Source organism: Chanodichthys erythropterus, chromosome 16, assembly GCF_024489055.1.
Source record: "Chanodichthys erythropterus isolate Z2021 chromosome 16, ASM2448905v1, whole genome shotgun sequence".
NCBI classification, from domain to species: Eukaryota; Metazoa; Chordata; class Actinopteri; order Cypriniformes; family Xenocyprididae; genus Chanodichthys; species Chanodichthys erythropterus.
The window spans coordinates 39,655,721-39,670,790 of NC_090236.1; the positions used below are offsets into that span (position 1 = coordinate 39,655,721).

The following is a 15,070-nucleotide window of genomic DNA, read 5'->3' on the forward strand; positions in this document are numbered from 1 at the left end:
AAGCACTTATTGTAAATGAAATTATCACAGACAATAAACTAGACTTGCTGTGTTTGACAGAAACCTGGCTAAAACCAGACGATTACATTACTTTAAATGAATCTAGTCCTCAAGGTTATGATTATCGACACAATCCTCGACAGAAAGGCAAAGGGGGAGGTGTTGCTGTAATTTATAGTAATATATTCAGAATCATTCAAAAGAATTTCAAATATAATTCCTTTGAAGTGATGGTGCTTTATGTAACATTATGTAAGTTGACATTTGTGCTGGCTACTGTATACAGGCCACCAGGGCACCATACTGACTTTATCAAAGAATTTGCTGAGTTTCTATCAGAGTTAGTACTGGCTGCGGATAAAGTCCTTGTTGTTGGTGATTTTAATATCCATGTAGATAATAATAAAGACGCATTTGGATTGGCATTTGCAGATATTTTAAACTCTATTGGAGTTAAACAACACGTGTCAGGACCCACTCATTGTCGTAATCATACCCTAGATCTAATACTGTCGCATGGAATAGATATTGATGCTGTTGAAATTCTACAGCAGAGCGATGATATATCAGATCATTATTTAGTCTCGTGTATAATACAATTAGCCAAGGCTACAAAACCACCACCCAGCCATAAATATTGTAGAAAAATCACGTCTGCCACTAAAGATTGCTTTATAAATAATCTCCCCGAGCAGTTTCATCGCCTTAGTATACCTGACAACATAGAAGAACTCGATGCTGCAACAGAAACTATTGGCTCTCTCTTTTCCAGCACATTAGATGCGGTCGCTCCTTTACGTCTAAAGAAGATTAAGGAAACTAATCCAACGCCGTGGTATGATGAGCACACTCGGGCTCTAAAACGAGCTGTTAGAAAAGCTGAACGTAGTTGGAAGAAAACAAAACTAGAAGTTTTTCGCCTTTCGTGGAAAGAAAAAATGATTGAGTACAGAACAGCCATAAGAAATGCTAGATCTACTTATTTTTCAAATCTCTTAATAGAAAACAAACATAATCCTAGGTATTTATTTGACACAGTGGCTAAATTAACTAGAAACAGAGATTCAACTGCTGACGTTTCCATAGAGCACAGCAGTAATGACTTTATGAACTTCTTTACTTGCAAGATTGATAATATTAGAGAGAAAATTATAAACATGCAACCGTCTACAGTTTCTCTTCAGACAGTGCACTGTAGTGTCCCTGAGGTAAAACTAGAATCATTCGCCGCTATAGGAGAGGAAGAATTATCTAAACTTATCAAATCATCAAAATCAACGACATGTATGTTAGACCCAATGCCGACTAAACTACTGAAAGAAATGCTTCCAGAGGTCGTAGGTCCACTTCTTGATATAATTAATTCATCTTTAACACTAGGACACGTGCCAAAAACCTTTAAGCAGGCTATTATCAAACCTCTTATTAAAAAACCTCAACTAGATCCGAGAGATATAGTAAATTACAGGCCAATCTCGAATCTACCTTTTCTGTCAAAGATACTAGAAAAGGCAGTTTCAACACAACTGTGTTCCTTTTTAGAAAGAAATGGAATCTGTGAGGATTTCCAGTCAGGATTTAGACCATACCATAGTACTGAGACTGCTCTCGTTAGAGTTACAAACGATCTACTCCTATCATCCGATCGTGGCTGTATTTCTCTATTAGTGTTATTAGATCTCAGTGCTGCTTTTGACACTATCGATCATAACATTCTTTTAAAAAGACTTGAAAACTATATTGGCATTAGTGGAATTGCTTTGGCATGGTTCAAATCATACTTATCTGACCGTTATCAGTCTGTGGTAGTTAATGAAGAGATGTCGTATCGATCACAGGTTAAATATGGGGTACCACAAGGCTCAGTATTAGGACCGTTGCTTTTCACTCTGTACATGCTGCCCTTAGGAGAGATAATTAGGAAGCATGGTGTTAGTTTTCACTGCTACGCTGACGATACTCAGCTCTATATTTCCTCGCGCCCTGACGAAACCTACAAATTCACAAAACTAACAGAATGCATAGCTGACATTAAAAACTGGATGACAAGAAATTTCTTATTATTAAATTCAGAAAAAACTGATTTCCTAATCTTTGGACCAAAAACTTCCTCACGAAAAAACCTTGAATACTCTCTAACACTTGACGGGTGCTCCATTAAACCTTCGTCCTCAGTTAGGAACCTGGGTGTGCTCTTTGATACCAATCTTTCATTTGAAAGTCATGTTTCTAGTATCTGTAAAACCGCCTTCTTCCATCTAAAAAATATATCTAAATTACGACATATGCTCTCAATGACAAATGCGGAACAGTTGGTTCATGCATTCATGACCTCAAGACTAGATTATTGTAACGCTCTACTGGGTGGTTGTTCTGCTCGGCTTTTAAACAAACTACAGTTGGTTCAAAATGCGGCAGCTAGAGTTCTTACTAGAACCAGAAAGTATGACCATATTAGCCCAGTTCTGTCAACATTACATTGGCTCCCTATTAAACATCGTATAGATTTTAAAATCTTGCTACTTACTTATAAAGCTCTAAATGGTTTAGCTCCCCAGTACCTAAGTGAGCTCTTAATGCATTATAGTCCTTCACGTTTATTGCGATCTCAGAATTTAGGCCAGTTGATAATACCCAGAATATCAAAATCAACTGAAGGCGGCAGATCATTTTCCTATTTAGCACCTAAACTCTGGAACAATCTTCCTAGCATTGTTCGGGAAGCAGACACACTCTGTCAGTTTAAATCTAGACTAAAAACACATCTCTTTGCTCTTGCATACACATAACACATCATCAATACATTAACATTTTTCAAATCCGTTAAAGGATTGTTACGCTGCAATAATTAGGTCGGCCGGAACCGAGAACATTTCCTATAACACTAGATATACCTGTACATCAGAACAAGAATGGCATCTACGCTAATATCTGTCTCTCTGCTTATCCTGAGGTTTGCCGGGTGCTGGATCCAGGCCGTATCCAGGTCAGATGGAGAACCTGCGTCTGGACCTGACTACAACGTAGCCCAGGATCCCCGTATCCGCTTGCATATATTTATATATAATCGATTTTTAATCTCTATAATAAAAATGTACAATTCAGATTTTGATCTCCATATACATTTACATATATATATCTTCCAAGGGGTTTTTTCCCTCCTAGGACTTTTTTCCCAGTGCTAGCACGCTGGGTTTTTCTCCTAGGGGGTTTTTTCCACCCCTGGAAGTCAGCCGACATTGGCTTAATGTAGCACCATCTTGTATATGTTACATATTACCACGCTTGTTTGTACAGTTTTAACCACTTCCCTTTTTTTCTGTGCTTCTAATATGTAAAGCTGCTTTGAAACAATTACCAATTGTAAAAGCGCTATATAAATAAATTTGACTTGACTTGACTCTAGAAATGAACTGCTTTTCAACACATCTGGCTGAAAAGCTTCAAAGCTTCATGAAGCTTCATCTCTCCACCACAACTTTATTCAAATAAACATGAACAAAATTAAAATAACAAAGTTATTTTAACTTGACTAAGAAACATGAACATAAACCTCACCAACAGCAGTTACAGGGAACAAAGACAGACAAAAGACAATGAAAACATGAGGGCTATATATACACACACAGACACTAATGATCAAACAAGAAACACCTGAACACAATGAACCAATGAAAACATGACACATGAAACAAGGAACCAATCAGAACATGACACATGAACAGGGGGAGCACATGACAAGATCTTATGAGGAGCAAGACTGAGAGAATTCAAGACATGAAAACATAAACTAAACTAAACCCAGAACAGACGTGACACTGCCTCACGGTGCAGCACTAAAGCAAATGAACCTTTTCCAAAACTTGTTTGTTTTCTGCTTCAGGAAATACTTTATTCCTTAATCTGTTAATGCTCGTTTATACAATTATTTATTGTTCATGTTTGTTCACAGTGGATTAACTAATGTTAACAGAAAACATTTGTATTTAAAAATGTATTAGTAAATGTTGAAACTTGCATTAAGTTTATTAAATACTGTACTAGTATTGTCCATCATTGGTTCATGTTAACTAATGTAGTTAATGTTAACAAATGAAAGATTATTGTAAAGTGTTAGTGAGTTGACAGTGTGTCTGAAAACAACCGACATAAACACATTTGTCCCAGTGATCAAACCAAGGGTGACATTGACACGAAACAACCTTAAAGATGATATGAAATGAATGTGTAAACTAACATAAATAGATGATTTCAGCCTTTGTATTGTTACAATGTCGGTAGTATATTTAAATGATCAATGTGTCATCTTTCTCCATGTTACCTGCACCTGGATATCCCTGTTCATTTGTCAGCAAAAAGTCTGCTGGATGAAGCGAAACATGTTAGTTGATCATCATAAATCTGAGTCATTGTCTTTTCTCTTTCTGTCTTCAGTCTGTTTAGATGCAGTATTACAGAGAAACAGTGTGCCATCCTGACTTCAGCTCTGAAATCAAACCCGTCACACCTGAGAGATCTGAACCTGAGCTGGAATAAAATAGGAAACTCAGGAGTGAAGCACTTATGTGACGTACTGAAGGATTCACACTGTAAACTGGAGAGATTGAGGTCAGTAACATTCTTCACATACAATAATCAAAATGATTAAAATCAATTCAACAGTTTAAACTAAAACACTTTATACTCAATATCTCACAATGAGTCTGAGTTGAAGTCTGGGCTTTAATTAGGTCATTCCCAAACTTTAATTTTCTTATTTTTCAACCATTTTCATGTTGCTTGTTGTGAATCATTCAGATCAAATACTCCCACAGCTGTACAGTTTTAGATAATTGAAACCTTGAAAGTCATGTTGATGTCTAACTTATTAAAGTTCTGTGTCTTTTGTTTGTCTCCATATTCAGTTGTCAGTTTTGTACAAAGAACAAAATAAAATTCACTTTAAAGATTTCTTTTGTTTAGGTTTAACTGATTAATCAGCTGAATGTTTTCATTCCTGTTCTAGACTCTCTAACTGCAGTGTAACAGAAGAAGGTTATAAAGCTCTGGCTTCAGCTCTGAGGTAACCTCAATAAGGTAAGTGAAAATAAAGCAAGATGCCCTATTAAAATATCTGATATTTATAATACTTAAAGCAGTTTCATCTTTTCTCAGTAGTGTGTGTATCTGCTGGTGAAATTAAAGATCTGATGGAGTGTTGTGGGGAAAAAAGGTTTATTACCACAGAACTGAGATACATTGTTGGAACAATACTGAACATCTGCTGAACTCAAGTACATCTGTCCTCTGTGCTCATTAGATGAGTAGCTCTGTACAGTATTTTGCTCTCATTTATGGACATTTCAATTCATAACATACAATACTACACGATATAGTGTTCTTGAAAATAATATTAATGTACTCTATTCAGCCATAAATGAACTTGCAAAGATCCTTATTTCATATTTTCATCAACACTTCAGCTGTTGACTGGTTAGGCTTCTGTACTGATCTGATATTGTCACTGCAGGTCTTTTCCATTCACCTCCTCTCACAAGCTATCATTTATACTTGATTTGTTAAGGCTATGCATTGAGAAATAATAGACTCATGTTATTAAACATTAACTATTTGTGCAAATTTATTATATGGCATAAAACAACGGGAAAAAAAATCCATTCCATGTGTTCAAGAGAACAAAATTGTCACTTCCTGGGAAGTTGGTGCAAAATATCAGTAATAAAAATGTAAGTTGCTGCAATTGGCTCTTTTTTCCTGTATCATAAATGAGTTGCGTCTCAGAGCGGCAGATGAAACACAATAAACGCTGTCATGCTCTCTTGTATTCGGATGCTCACGTGAGACACTTCTGGGGGGAATTTAACCAAATCATTCTGATGACAGACTTTGGCTCAGGCATTTCAGAACCACCAAACCAACATTTGAGATGCTGAGATGCTGGTTAGTCCAGTTATCCAATCACAGCCTCTGTTGAGGCAAAGGTATGTGAGCTTCTGTTACGCATCGAGGGATTTATTCGGTAAATGCATTTCCATCGTAGCTTCCATCATAGTCTTCTTATCGAATTAAAAAATTATCCGCCTCAGTTGAGTTCATATGTTTTTATGCACATTTTTAGAATTTATGTGCATCTTGGCATTTCCATACAACACTTTTTATTGCAATATTACAAAGTTTGCATATAAATATGTGGATGTAAATGAATGCCACTGCAAACAGTTAACATGTTTAATGTAGCTGTGCACAAAGATGTAGAAGCAAATGATCTTGCACAATGACACTTCAGTTCATCTGAATTTCACACTATTGACTCTTGCTCACTACGACAACTTTTGGCGACATTTCCTTCGATGAGACAGCAGAGCACTGGATGTGACGAAACTCCTTCCACATGGCGGGCAGCGGTGCGGCTTCTCTCCGGTGTGAACTCTCTCGTGTATTTTCAGGTTCCCTGACTGACTGAAGCTCTTGTCACAATGTGAGCACTTGTAGGGTTTCTCTCCCGTATGGACCTTCTGATGCTCTTTCAGATATTTGGCTCTAGAGAAGCTGTTCCCGCACACCGAGCACATGTGAGCTTTCTCGCCGCTGTGTATTTTCTGGTGCTCTTTCAGGTAGCCCAGCTGCGAGAACATCTTTCCACAGAAAGAGCACAAGAAAAGCTTCTGGTGAATTTTCTGGTGGATCTTCAGGTGCTTCGCTGAAATGAAGCTTTTCCCGCACTGGCCGCAGCTGAACGGTCTCTCTCCCGAGTGCGAGTGCTGGTGGTTTTTGAGGATGGTGGCCTGCGTGAAGCTCTTCCCACACTCGTGACACGTGAACGGACGCTCTCCGGAGTGAATGCGCATGTGGTTCTTAAAGTGTCCTTTGCGTATGAAGCTCTTGGCGCACAGCAGGCAGGTGAAAGGCTTCTCTCCGGTGTGGATCCGGATGTGATTCTCCAGGCTCTCTTTGCGTGTGAAGCTCTTCCCGCAGTGAGGGCAGCTGAACGGCTTCTCTCCGGTGTGTGTTTGCAGGTGTCTCTTCAGATCTGCGTTTTTGAAGAAGCTACTGCCGCACTGCAGACAGGTGAAATCACGCTCTCCGGTGTGAATTTTGATGTGGCTTTTAAGGTTCACTTTGAGTGTGAAACACTTCCCACACTGAGGGCAGATGAATGGAGGTTTTTTGGCTCCCGTTCTTTTCTGGGAAAAGCTTTCGGACTGTGACGGCTTTTTTCCCGTTATGACCTTCTGAGGTCTCTGATACTGATGATCCTCCTCCACTACATTCAGTTCTTCACACTCCACTTTCACTTCCATCATGTCTAGAATCAATGCAGACAAATAAGAAACAAAAGTGACCCACAGTTTCATGGCAGAAATTAAGAGGTCAATCATCAGGGCTCCTGATGAACACATGAACTAAGCAGCATTTATCGGGGTTCATGCTTTTAAGACCTTTATGCCATTTATGGTGTTAGAGTCTAGGCCGACACAAAAGCATTTAAGATTTATAGGCTTTTGGATGGAGATACATTTCTGAATGATCCTGTTATGGCTATCCAAATAATAAAGTTGAACAGTTTTTGTTAATTATTGACCAAAAAAATCTTGAGAATTGTACTACAGTGGTTTTGAGGTTGAGTGAAATACCTAGGACCTTAAGGCAAACTTCTAGAGAATGAGGAGATTCAACATATGCAATGAATATAGTTTATGTGTGATACGTAGTGCCACCTGGTGGCTGATTTCTTTCATACTTCACACAGACCGCTAGAGTCAAGGGTCAAATAGGTCCACCAAGTTTTGTTCAGCCATGTTTTTTGAGAGACGCGAAGGTCCTCAGACATTCATGGCACCTTCGGCCAAGACACTGCATGCCAATTTTCTAGTCAACTGGATTAACGACTGCGTAGTTATTAGCCATTTTCATGTTTTTGTACTATTATAGTGCCACAAAGTGGCCAAATACCACACTTTTTTTTTTTACTGTGACCTCAGACTGAGCTTGTACACACGTGTACCATTTTTGGTGAAAATATCTCTTTGCAATCAAGAGATATAACCATTTTAGTAAAAGGCATGTTACTTCAAACGTTTTGGCGTTCTGTTGCGAACCTGAATCACCAATCGCAGTTCTTTAAATAACTTTTTGCCATGAGTGTTTCTAGATGATGCATGTCAAGTTTTGAACAGATTGCACAAATGGTAAGTAGATTTTAAATAATAACTGCAAATGTTTAACGAACAATTTGATTGACAGCGCTGGTTTTTGAGGCAAAGTTGTTCAGAATGAGGAGATTCAACATATCCTATCAATATTGTGTGAATTTGCATGATATATATGGACTAAAACACGATTGTGCCACCCAGTGGTCTTTCAAACTTCGCACAGACCTCTAGGGCCACGATTCAGACAGGCCCACCAAGTTTTGTCCCGATCGGCCTCCGTTAACCTGGTCTAAGAGGTGCTCAAAGTTTATAGGCCGATGGTAGCCATGTTTTTTGAGATACACAAATGTCATCATACATCATCAAAGCAACTCGGACAAAGACAGTGCATGCCAATGTTCAAGTCAATTGGACGAACAGTTGCGTAGTTATAACAGTTTTTATGTTTTTATGTTGTAGTTACTAAATTTGGCAGCTCTCACAAACTGATCTCAATTTAAAATTCGCCACTGTTGAGCATAGATCACCAATCATTTATTTTGGTATATTTGTGTTAGCAGGGAATCTCTGACTTGCGTCTCCTCGTCTCAAGTGTGTGTTCAGACGTGTATCATGTCACGTGACTCTCTGAGGATCATCTCAACATCTTTGCACCATGATATGTAATTTCTGAGCTCATTTAAATCATGATTAGAGATGCACCAGTCATAACTGGACGGTTTTTAGTTTTATTTTGGCCAATCTCTGTTCTGGACTTGCGCACAAACTGCATTGCAATTATTTCCCAAAATGTCATTTGTGTGAAAATATTAGGAAGTCTGTAAAAAGGAAGTTAACATCGATGACATCAGAAATTTCGATGACATCTTTTTATGAAGTAGTGTTTATAACTGCTTTGTGTTCAGCGGTAGTCTGCTCCATTAGCGCCACCTACTGTCAGAGAGTGAATCTGCATTTTCATTCAATCTGCTGTTTTTGTTTTCTACAGGTATGTTTTATGCAGCATAATTCCACACATCTAATGTTTAAATCTTGAAATTATACAATCTAATTTAAATCAAAAATTTAAATTAATTTAAATTTAAATTAAATAATTTAAATCAATTTAAATTAAATAATTTAAATTAAAAACAACTGCTCATGCTACATGTGTGCAGCATCTTTGTTTGGATTATGATTAAAATGCAGAGGTTGACTCTAATTTCAAATCACTACAGGTATTTAGTTTGGCCTGTTATAGAGCAAATAAACAGCAAATAAATTTGCTTAAAGAAAAAATAAAAGCAATTGTATTGGAATTCTAAGCCAGTTTGCTTAGAAAAAAATCTGAATTGGCAATGAAAAACATGATTGGTGCATCACTTATCAAGCTTTAGTTTAAGTTAAAATATGCTGTTTGTTTATGCATCATAATGCAACATAGTGCAAAGATAAAGTAATTCTCAAAGAGCGACAAGAGATGCTAAAAAACACTTTGTCTGAGGGTTTTTACATGCAAACACTCACTATAGAGAGTGAAACTGATGTGAATATTACTAATTAAAAGAAAGATAATTTAACAGCTCCTGTGATTGTCACCAAACAGTCATTAATGAAGAGTCAAGAATGATCACAGACCTCTCTGTTCCTCAGTTTCTTCATCATTCATTCTGCATGTTTCTGCATCACTCGTGTCTTCACTCTCCTCTTTAATAAACTCCATCTTTACAATAGTGTCACTCGCACTCTTCACTTTCTACACCTGGAAACTGTTGGAGCAGAGAGTCATTATTAGTATTTAGTGCTAAATTCATCATACGATGGTCACATATTAAAAATGTGTGTGACGTGACAGGATATGAACCATAAACTCACAGCTGCTTGTGTGAAATAACACTGAAACACCAGCCTTGTTAGAAATAAAATCACTGATGAGACTTTAAGACTTTCAGTGTTTCTATTATAACATGAACTTACATATTCAGTATGTTGTATTTTTTTTAATAAATACAACTGATTACATAAAACAATTCTAAACTTTTTTTGTAGCTGATAATGATATGTTATACATCAATATCCTATAAAAAATACTCTACTATCACTGTATAACTGTAATATAATGTTTAATAATATATATAATATAATGTACTGTCACCACAGATATGTCCATGGAATTAATAATAATAATAAAACCCTATATTTTAATTTTCATTACAGATACAATGAATTAATCAATTTTAAATGATCTAATCGCCCTAAATCTTATTTCTAATCTCAATATTGTTTGTACCGCACTGTCTCGTGTTTATTTTATGCTTAAAGATGTCAGACAGCACGTTTCAGTATTTGTCACTTTCTATATAGTATCTATTCAGCTCATATTCTGGCGCCATAAACAGATATTTAGAGGAGAAAACATTATAATCAGATCAGGCTAGCGCTCACTGGCTTTACAGAGCTGCCTTAACTAATACCAGATCATCTGCAGAATGTGTAAACTACTGTAAAACCTAAATTCATTTACCGTTACGCCAGATTTCCTCTCGCCTTCTATAATATATGGAGAGATTGAGATGCATTTCAATGGCAGTTGCTCCGCTGGCGCGTGACACCCGGAAGTGCGCGATCTGCTCACTGGCGCGCGGTCCTAGTGCCAGGTTTATTTGCGCCAATCAGACAAACCCGTTTTGTTTACGATGCACTGTGTGATTTTTTTGCTACTTAAAAACTTTTTAAGTTTTTACATTAAAAACAGTTAATCACATGGGATAACTATATAGACATTTTAGTTTTATAGAAAGTATTTTATTCTACATGAATGCATTTATATTGACTCAACATGACTCTATACAGAGGTACCACTGATGATAACAGCAATGTAGGAACTACACAAACACTATTAAAAATATTTTTATGCTCATAAGGTTGCATTAATTTATTTTAAAAAAGCAGCAAAATCAGTTAATATTCTTACATTATAAAATAATTCATTCTTGTGATCAAAGCTGAATTTTCAGCATCATTACTCCAGTCTTTAGTGTCACATGATCCTTCAGAAATCATTCTAATATGATGGTTTGATGCTCAATAAACATTTATGATTATTATCAGTGTTGAAAACAGTTGTGCTGCTTTATATTTTGTGGAAACTGTGATACTTACTATTTCTTTGCCTGGCCAAAAACTATGTCTGAACAATTTTCTGTGTGAAAACCATAATACTATTCAAAAGTTTAAATACTTGTATTCAGTAAGGAGGCATTAATAATCAAATGTGACAGTAAAAACATTTATAATGTTACAAAAGATTTCTATTTCAAACATAAATTGGCATCGTGCCCCAGAAGACAAATTGATGACAAAATGACCAAAAATAATATTTTACATTTTCATTAACATTTTAGAATTGACTGATTTAGCTTCCGACATCATAACACACTCTTATGGCTTGTGCACACTGGGACGAATATCACGTGTGCTTATCGCCGACGTTTAACGCCTCATGACTAAACAAAGGGTGCCAAAGTGAGTGTGCACACTGACGACTTGCCAAGCACACACTGATAAGAAGACAATGACGAAGAAGACCCCTACAAACTATGTGTGCTCTGCCAGTTCTTGGCCACACCAAAAGATGTGTATTATATGCTATTTTATTTCTGTATTTTTAGTGTTTTTGTGTGTTTTTTTTACACAGAATGTAATATACAGAATGTCTATTTCATAAATATATTTATTTGCACTACCATTTCTGACTACCATCTCTTCATGTCATGTATATGTGCACAAGGCTTTAGGCTCTTAATATTACAATGAGGTATTTTCAGTTCTCAGTGCAATATTTCTTTTTGCATGTGTTCATTCATAATTTCCATATATGACATCCTGGCCAAAAAAAAATATGTCTGCATAATTTTCTGTTTTCCTCAAATGTTGTTGTAACGGTTGGTGCAAGACAAGGAGAGATGAAGATCTTGAGACAAAGTGGTATTTATAAAATAAAAAAACAAAACACTCAGGAACACTGGAAAAATGCAGAAGCACAGTGAACCAAAACATATAGATGAGAACAAATAACCAAATCAAGCAGGGTATAAATACACACCCTAAATGGAACAAGGAACAGGTAGGGCTAATCAATTAACAAATGAGTAACTATGGCAAGCTTTGCAGGAAAGTGGATTTTGAAGGCCAGAGTTGCCCAATCCTGATCTAGACGTAAAACAGTATTTATTAAATTAAAATAAAACACTAAATGAAACGTGACAGTTGTTAATCCTGACCTTCACAGCACCAGACGTGTTTTAATTATTTATATCCTGAACTAATACATTCATGTCCCTGTACTGCCGTTCTCACTGCAGGTAATGTGTTTTAGTGAACTGCTCTTTTCAAACACATTTGCTCCTGAGGGAAAACCATGACCTGAGGCTACAGTTTGGAGCATGAATTTTTCTAGAGGCCTGTATTTATTGTGTATGAAAGATTTCAAGTGTCTTTGAAGGGCAGCTATTTGGCTGAAACTCCTCCCGCATGGAGCGCAGTGATACGGCTTCACTTCGCTGTGGATGCTCTCATGGATTTTCAGGAGTGCCGCCCGACTAAAACCTTTTCCACACTGAGGACAGATGAACGGCTTCTCTCTGGAGTGAGATTTTATATGAGTATTAAGATATGATTTAAGTGTAAAACTCTTCCCACACTGCGGGCATGTAAACGGCTTCTCTCCGATGTGGATTTTAGTGTGCTCCCGAAGGCTTGATCTGTGTCTGAAACTCTTCCCACATCTATCGCATATGAAAGGCTTCTCTCCAGTGTGAATCCTTATGTGTTCTTTAAGGGTTACTTTGAATCTAAACTCATTTCCACAGTGATTGCATGTGTAAGGCTTCTCTCCAGTGTGAATCCTTGTGTGATCCTTAAGGCTTGCTTTACATGCGAAACTCTTTCCACACTGAAGGCAGGTGCATGAATGTTTAGCTCCTGTTCTCTTTCGTGACAAATTCTTTTTAGATTTCTTTCCAGTTTTCAGATGTTCTCCTTCCTCTTCACTCAGTTTTTCACTTTCATCTTCACTTTCTTCTTCACTTTCTTCTTTCATTAGGTCTGAATGAAACAAATTCAATGGTTAAAAATGAAAGTGATCAGATATACAGGTGAATCAGGATCTAGTTAATCAAAGTGACCCTCAGTTTAACAGCACAACACATCAGAGCTCCAGTGTCTGTTTTATGTGATATTTTTATATGCTAAACATTCATGATCTCATTTATAATGGCAATGAAACTGGGAGAAAGTTGATAGAGGCTGGGAGGAGAGGATCAGAAATGAGAAATGAGAAACACCCACTGCTGTTTTGTTACTTTAGTGACCCTTTTCACAAGCCTTAATTTAAAGAAATACAATATTATTAGATTTATAAGTCAATTAAACAATTTAACTATATGTCATTATGATATCTGTTACTATTATAAACCAGTAAACTGTTCAGAAAAATATCCCTTTTATAGCACAAGCCTCTGTTTTTGAAATTAGAATTTCATGTTTTATAATAATTTTAGAACTCAGAATGCAATACTGTAAATCCAATAAACTACAACACTGTTTAAACTAAAGATACCAAATATATATATATATATATATATCGGTAACACTTACAATAAGGTCTCATTTGTGCAATGTATTCACTAACATGAACTAACAATGAGCAATACATTTGTTACAGTGTTTGTTAATCTTTGTTAATGAAAATATGATATTCATTGTTCATGTTAGTTCACAGTGCATTAACTATAGGCCTAATGTTAACAAATACAACTTTTGATTTCAATAACATTAGTAAATGTTGAAAATAACATTAACAAAGATTAATAAATGCTGTAAAAGTGCAGTTCATTATTAGTTCATGTTAACTAATGAAACCTTATTGTAAAGTGTTACCAATATATCTGTACTTCAGTAATTACATCTATTTTGTATTTTTTATTACTGATATGTTTTATTACTGTATATTATTGTATTATATTAAATTTATTTTTTTATTGTTTTGTATTGGTTACAGAAATTTGCATATAACAGGCAAATAAAGTCAATAAACTGGAACATAAAACAACAATAAAAATCGACGAACCTACATTTAATAATACAGTACAATACAATATTAAAGGAAAAATATTGACTGTACACAAGATATAATTACAAATGTACAGATATGTTGTTTTTGCAATTGATATTAATATTTTTCTAAACATTTGATTTTACTATTAGTTTGATACCACAATGTCACATAAAGGAAGAAAAACAGAAAAGTAGGATACTAGATAACGTGCTAATATCGTTCTAAGTGCTTCGGCAAATCCACGCATGTAAAGTTGAGATTAAAGTCATGAATGAAAACTGAGATTTTTCTGCCCGAAGCTTTACTCTCTTCTCTAATGAAGAGTAAATAATGGACACCTACCTTCTTCCTCCTCATTTTCTTCATCTGTCGTTCTGCATGTTTCTGAGTCTCTCATGTCTTTATCAAACTCCATCGTTCAGCTGTTTCTTCTGGATCTTCCTCATCCAGCGGCTTCTTCTCCAGACTGATGATCAGGATCTGATTCCGTGTTTATGACGAGCGGCTGTGGGAGTGGCTTAACTGATCGATTAGCCAATGGAAATTCTTCTTGGACTGTCTTTCCCAAACACTCAATCCGTGTAGGGCTAAAATTACAAAGAAAAAAAATGAAATAGTAGGCTAGTATTTATTATAAATGTTTTATCCATGCACATCATTATTATTTTTTAATTCATGAATAACTTCAACTGTTTACTGGTGCGATGAATTTATTTCTAAATGCTCGGCTTCTCTTTACATGAAGAATTGTGGAGATTCTGAGAAGAGATACAGAGCTCTTCTTTTGATGATAAATTAATCAATATATCTCTTATATTAA

The 15,070-nt window shown here is 36.1% G+C and overlaps 2 protein-coding genes across 2 annotated transcripts; both read right to left on the reverse strand.

The window, feature by feature from the left end:
- Nucleotides 1–6,320: 6,320 nt before the first annotated feature.
- LOC137003840 (gastrula zinc finger protein XlCGF57.1-like) lies at nucleotides 6,321–10,730 on the reverse strand. Its single transcript, XM_067364097.1, has 3 exons — nucleotides 10,657–10,730; nucleotides 9,771–9,901; nucleotides 6,321–7,306 (listed from the first exon to the last, which is right to left on the reverse strand). The coding sequence occupies exons 2-3, from the start codon at nucleotides 9,853–9,855 to the stop codon at nucleotides 6,321–6,323; spliced, it is 1,071 nt and encodes a 356-aa protein (XP_067220198.1). The 5' UTR covers nucleotides 9,856–9,901; nucleotides 10,657–10,730.
- Nucleotides 10,731–12,465: 1,735 nt separating this feature from the next.
- LOC137003841 (gastrula zinc finger protein XlCGF7.1-like) lies at nucleotides 12,466–14,665 on the reverse strand. Its single transcript, XM_067364099.1, has 2 exons — nucleotides 14,593–14,665; nucleotides 12,466–13,238 (listed from the first exon to the last, which is right to left on the reverse strand). The coding sequence occupies exons 1-2, from the start codon at nucleotides 14,663–14,665 to the stop codon at nucleotides 12,466–12,468; spliced, it is 846 nt and encodes a 281-aa protein (XP_067220200.1).
- Between the last annotated feature and the right edge of the window lie 405 nt (nucleotides 14,666–15,070).

Bases quoted from the DNA above. Each gene is read 5' to 3' on its own strand.
- LOC137003840 (XM_067364097.1), bottom strand. From the start codon at position 9,855: ATGGAGTTTATTAAAGAGGAGAGTGAAGACACGAGTGATGCAGAAACA. The intron at 7,307-9,770 runs GTCTGTGATCAT...CATTGATTCTAG, and splicing joins AGAAACTGAGGAACAGAGAG to ACATGATGGAAGTGAAAGTG.
- LOC137003841 (XM_067364099.1), bottom strand. From the start codon at position 14,665: ATGGAGTTTGATAAAGACATGAGAGACTCAGAAACATGCAGAACGACA. The intron at 13,239-14,592 runs GTAGGTGTCCAT...TGTTTCATTCAG, and splicing joins AGAAAATGAGGAGGAAGAAG to ACCTAATGAAAGAAGAAAGT.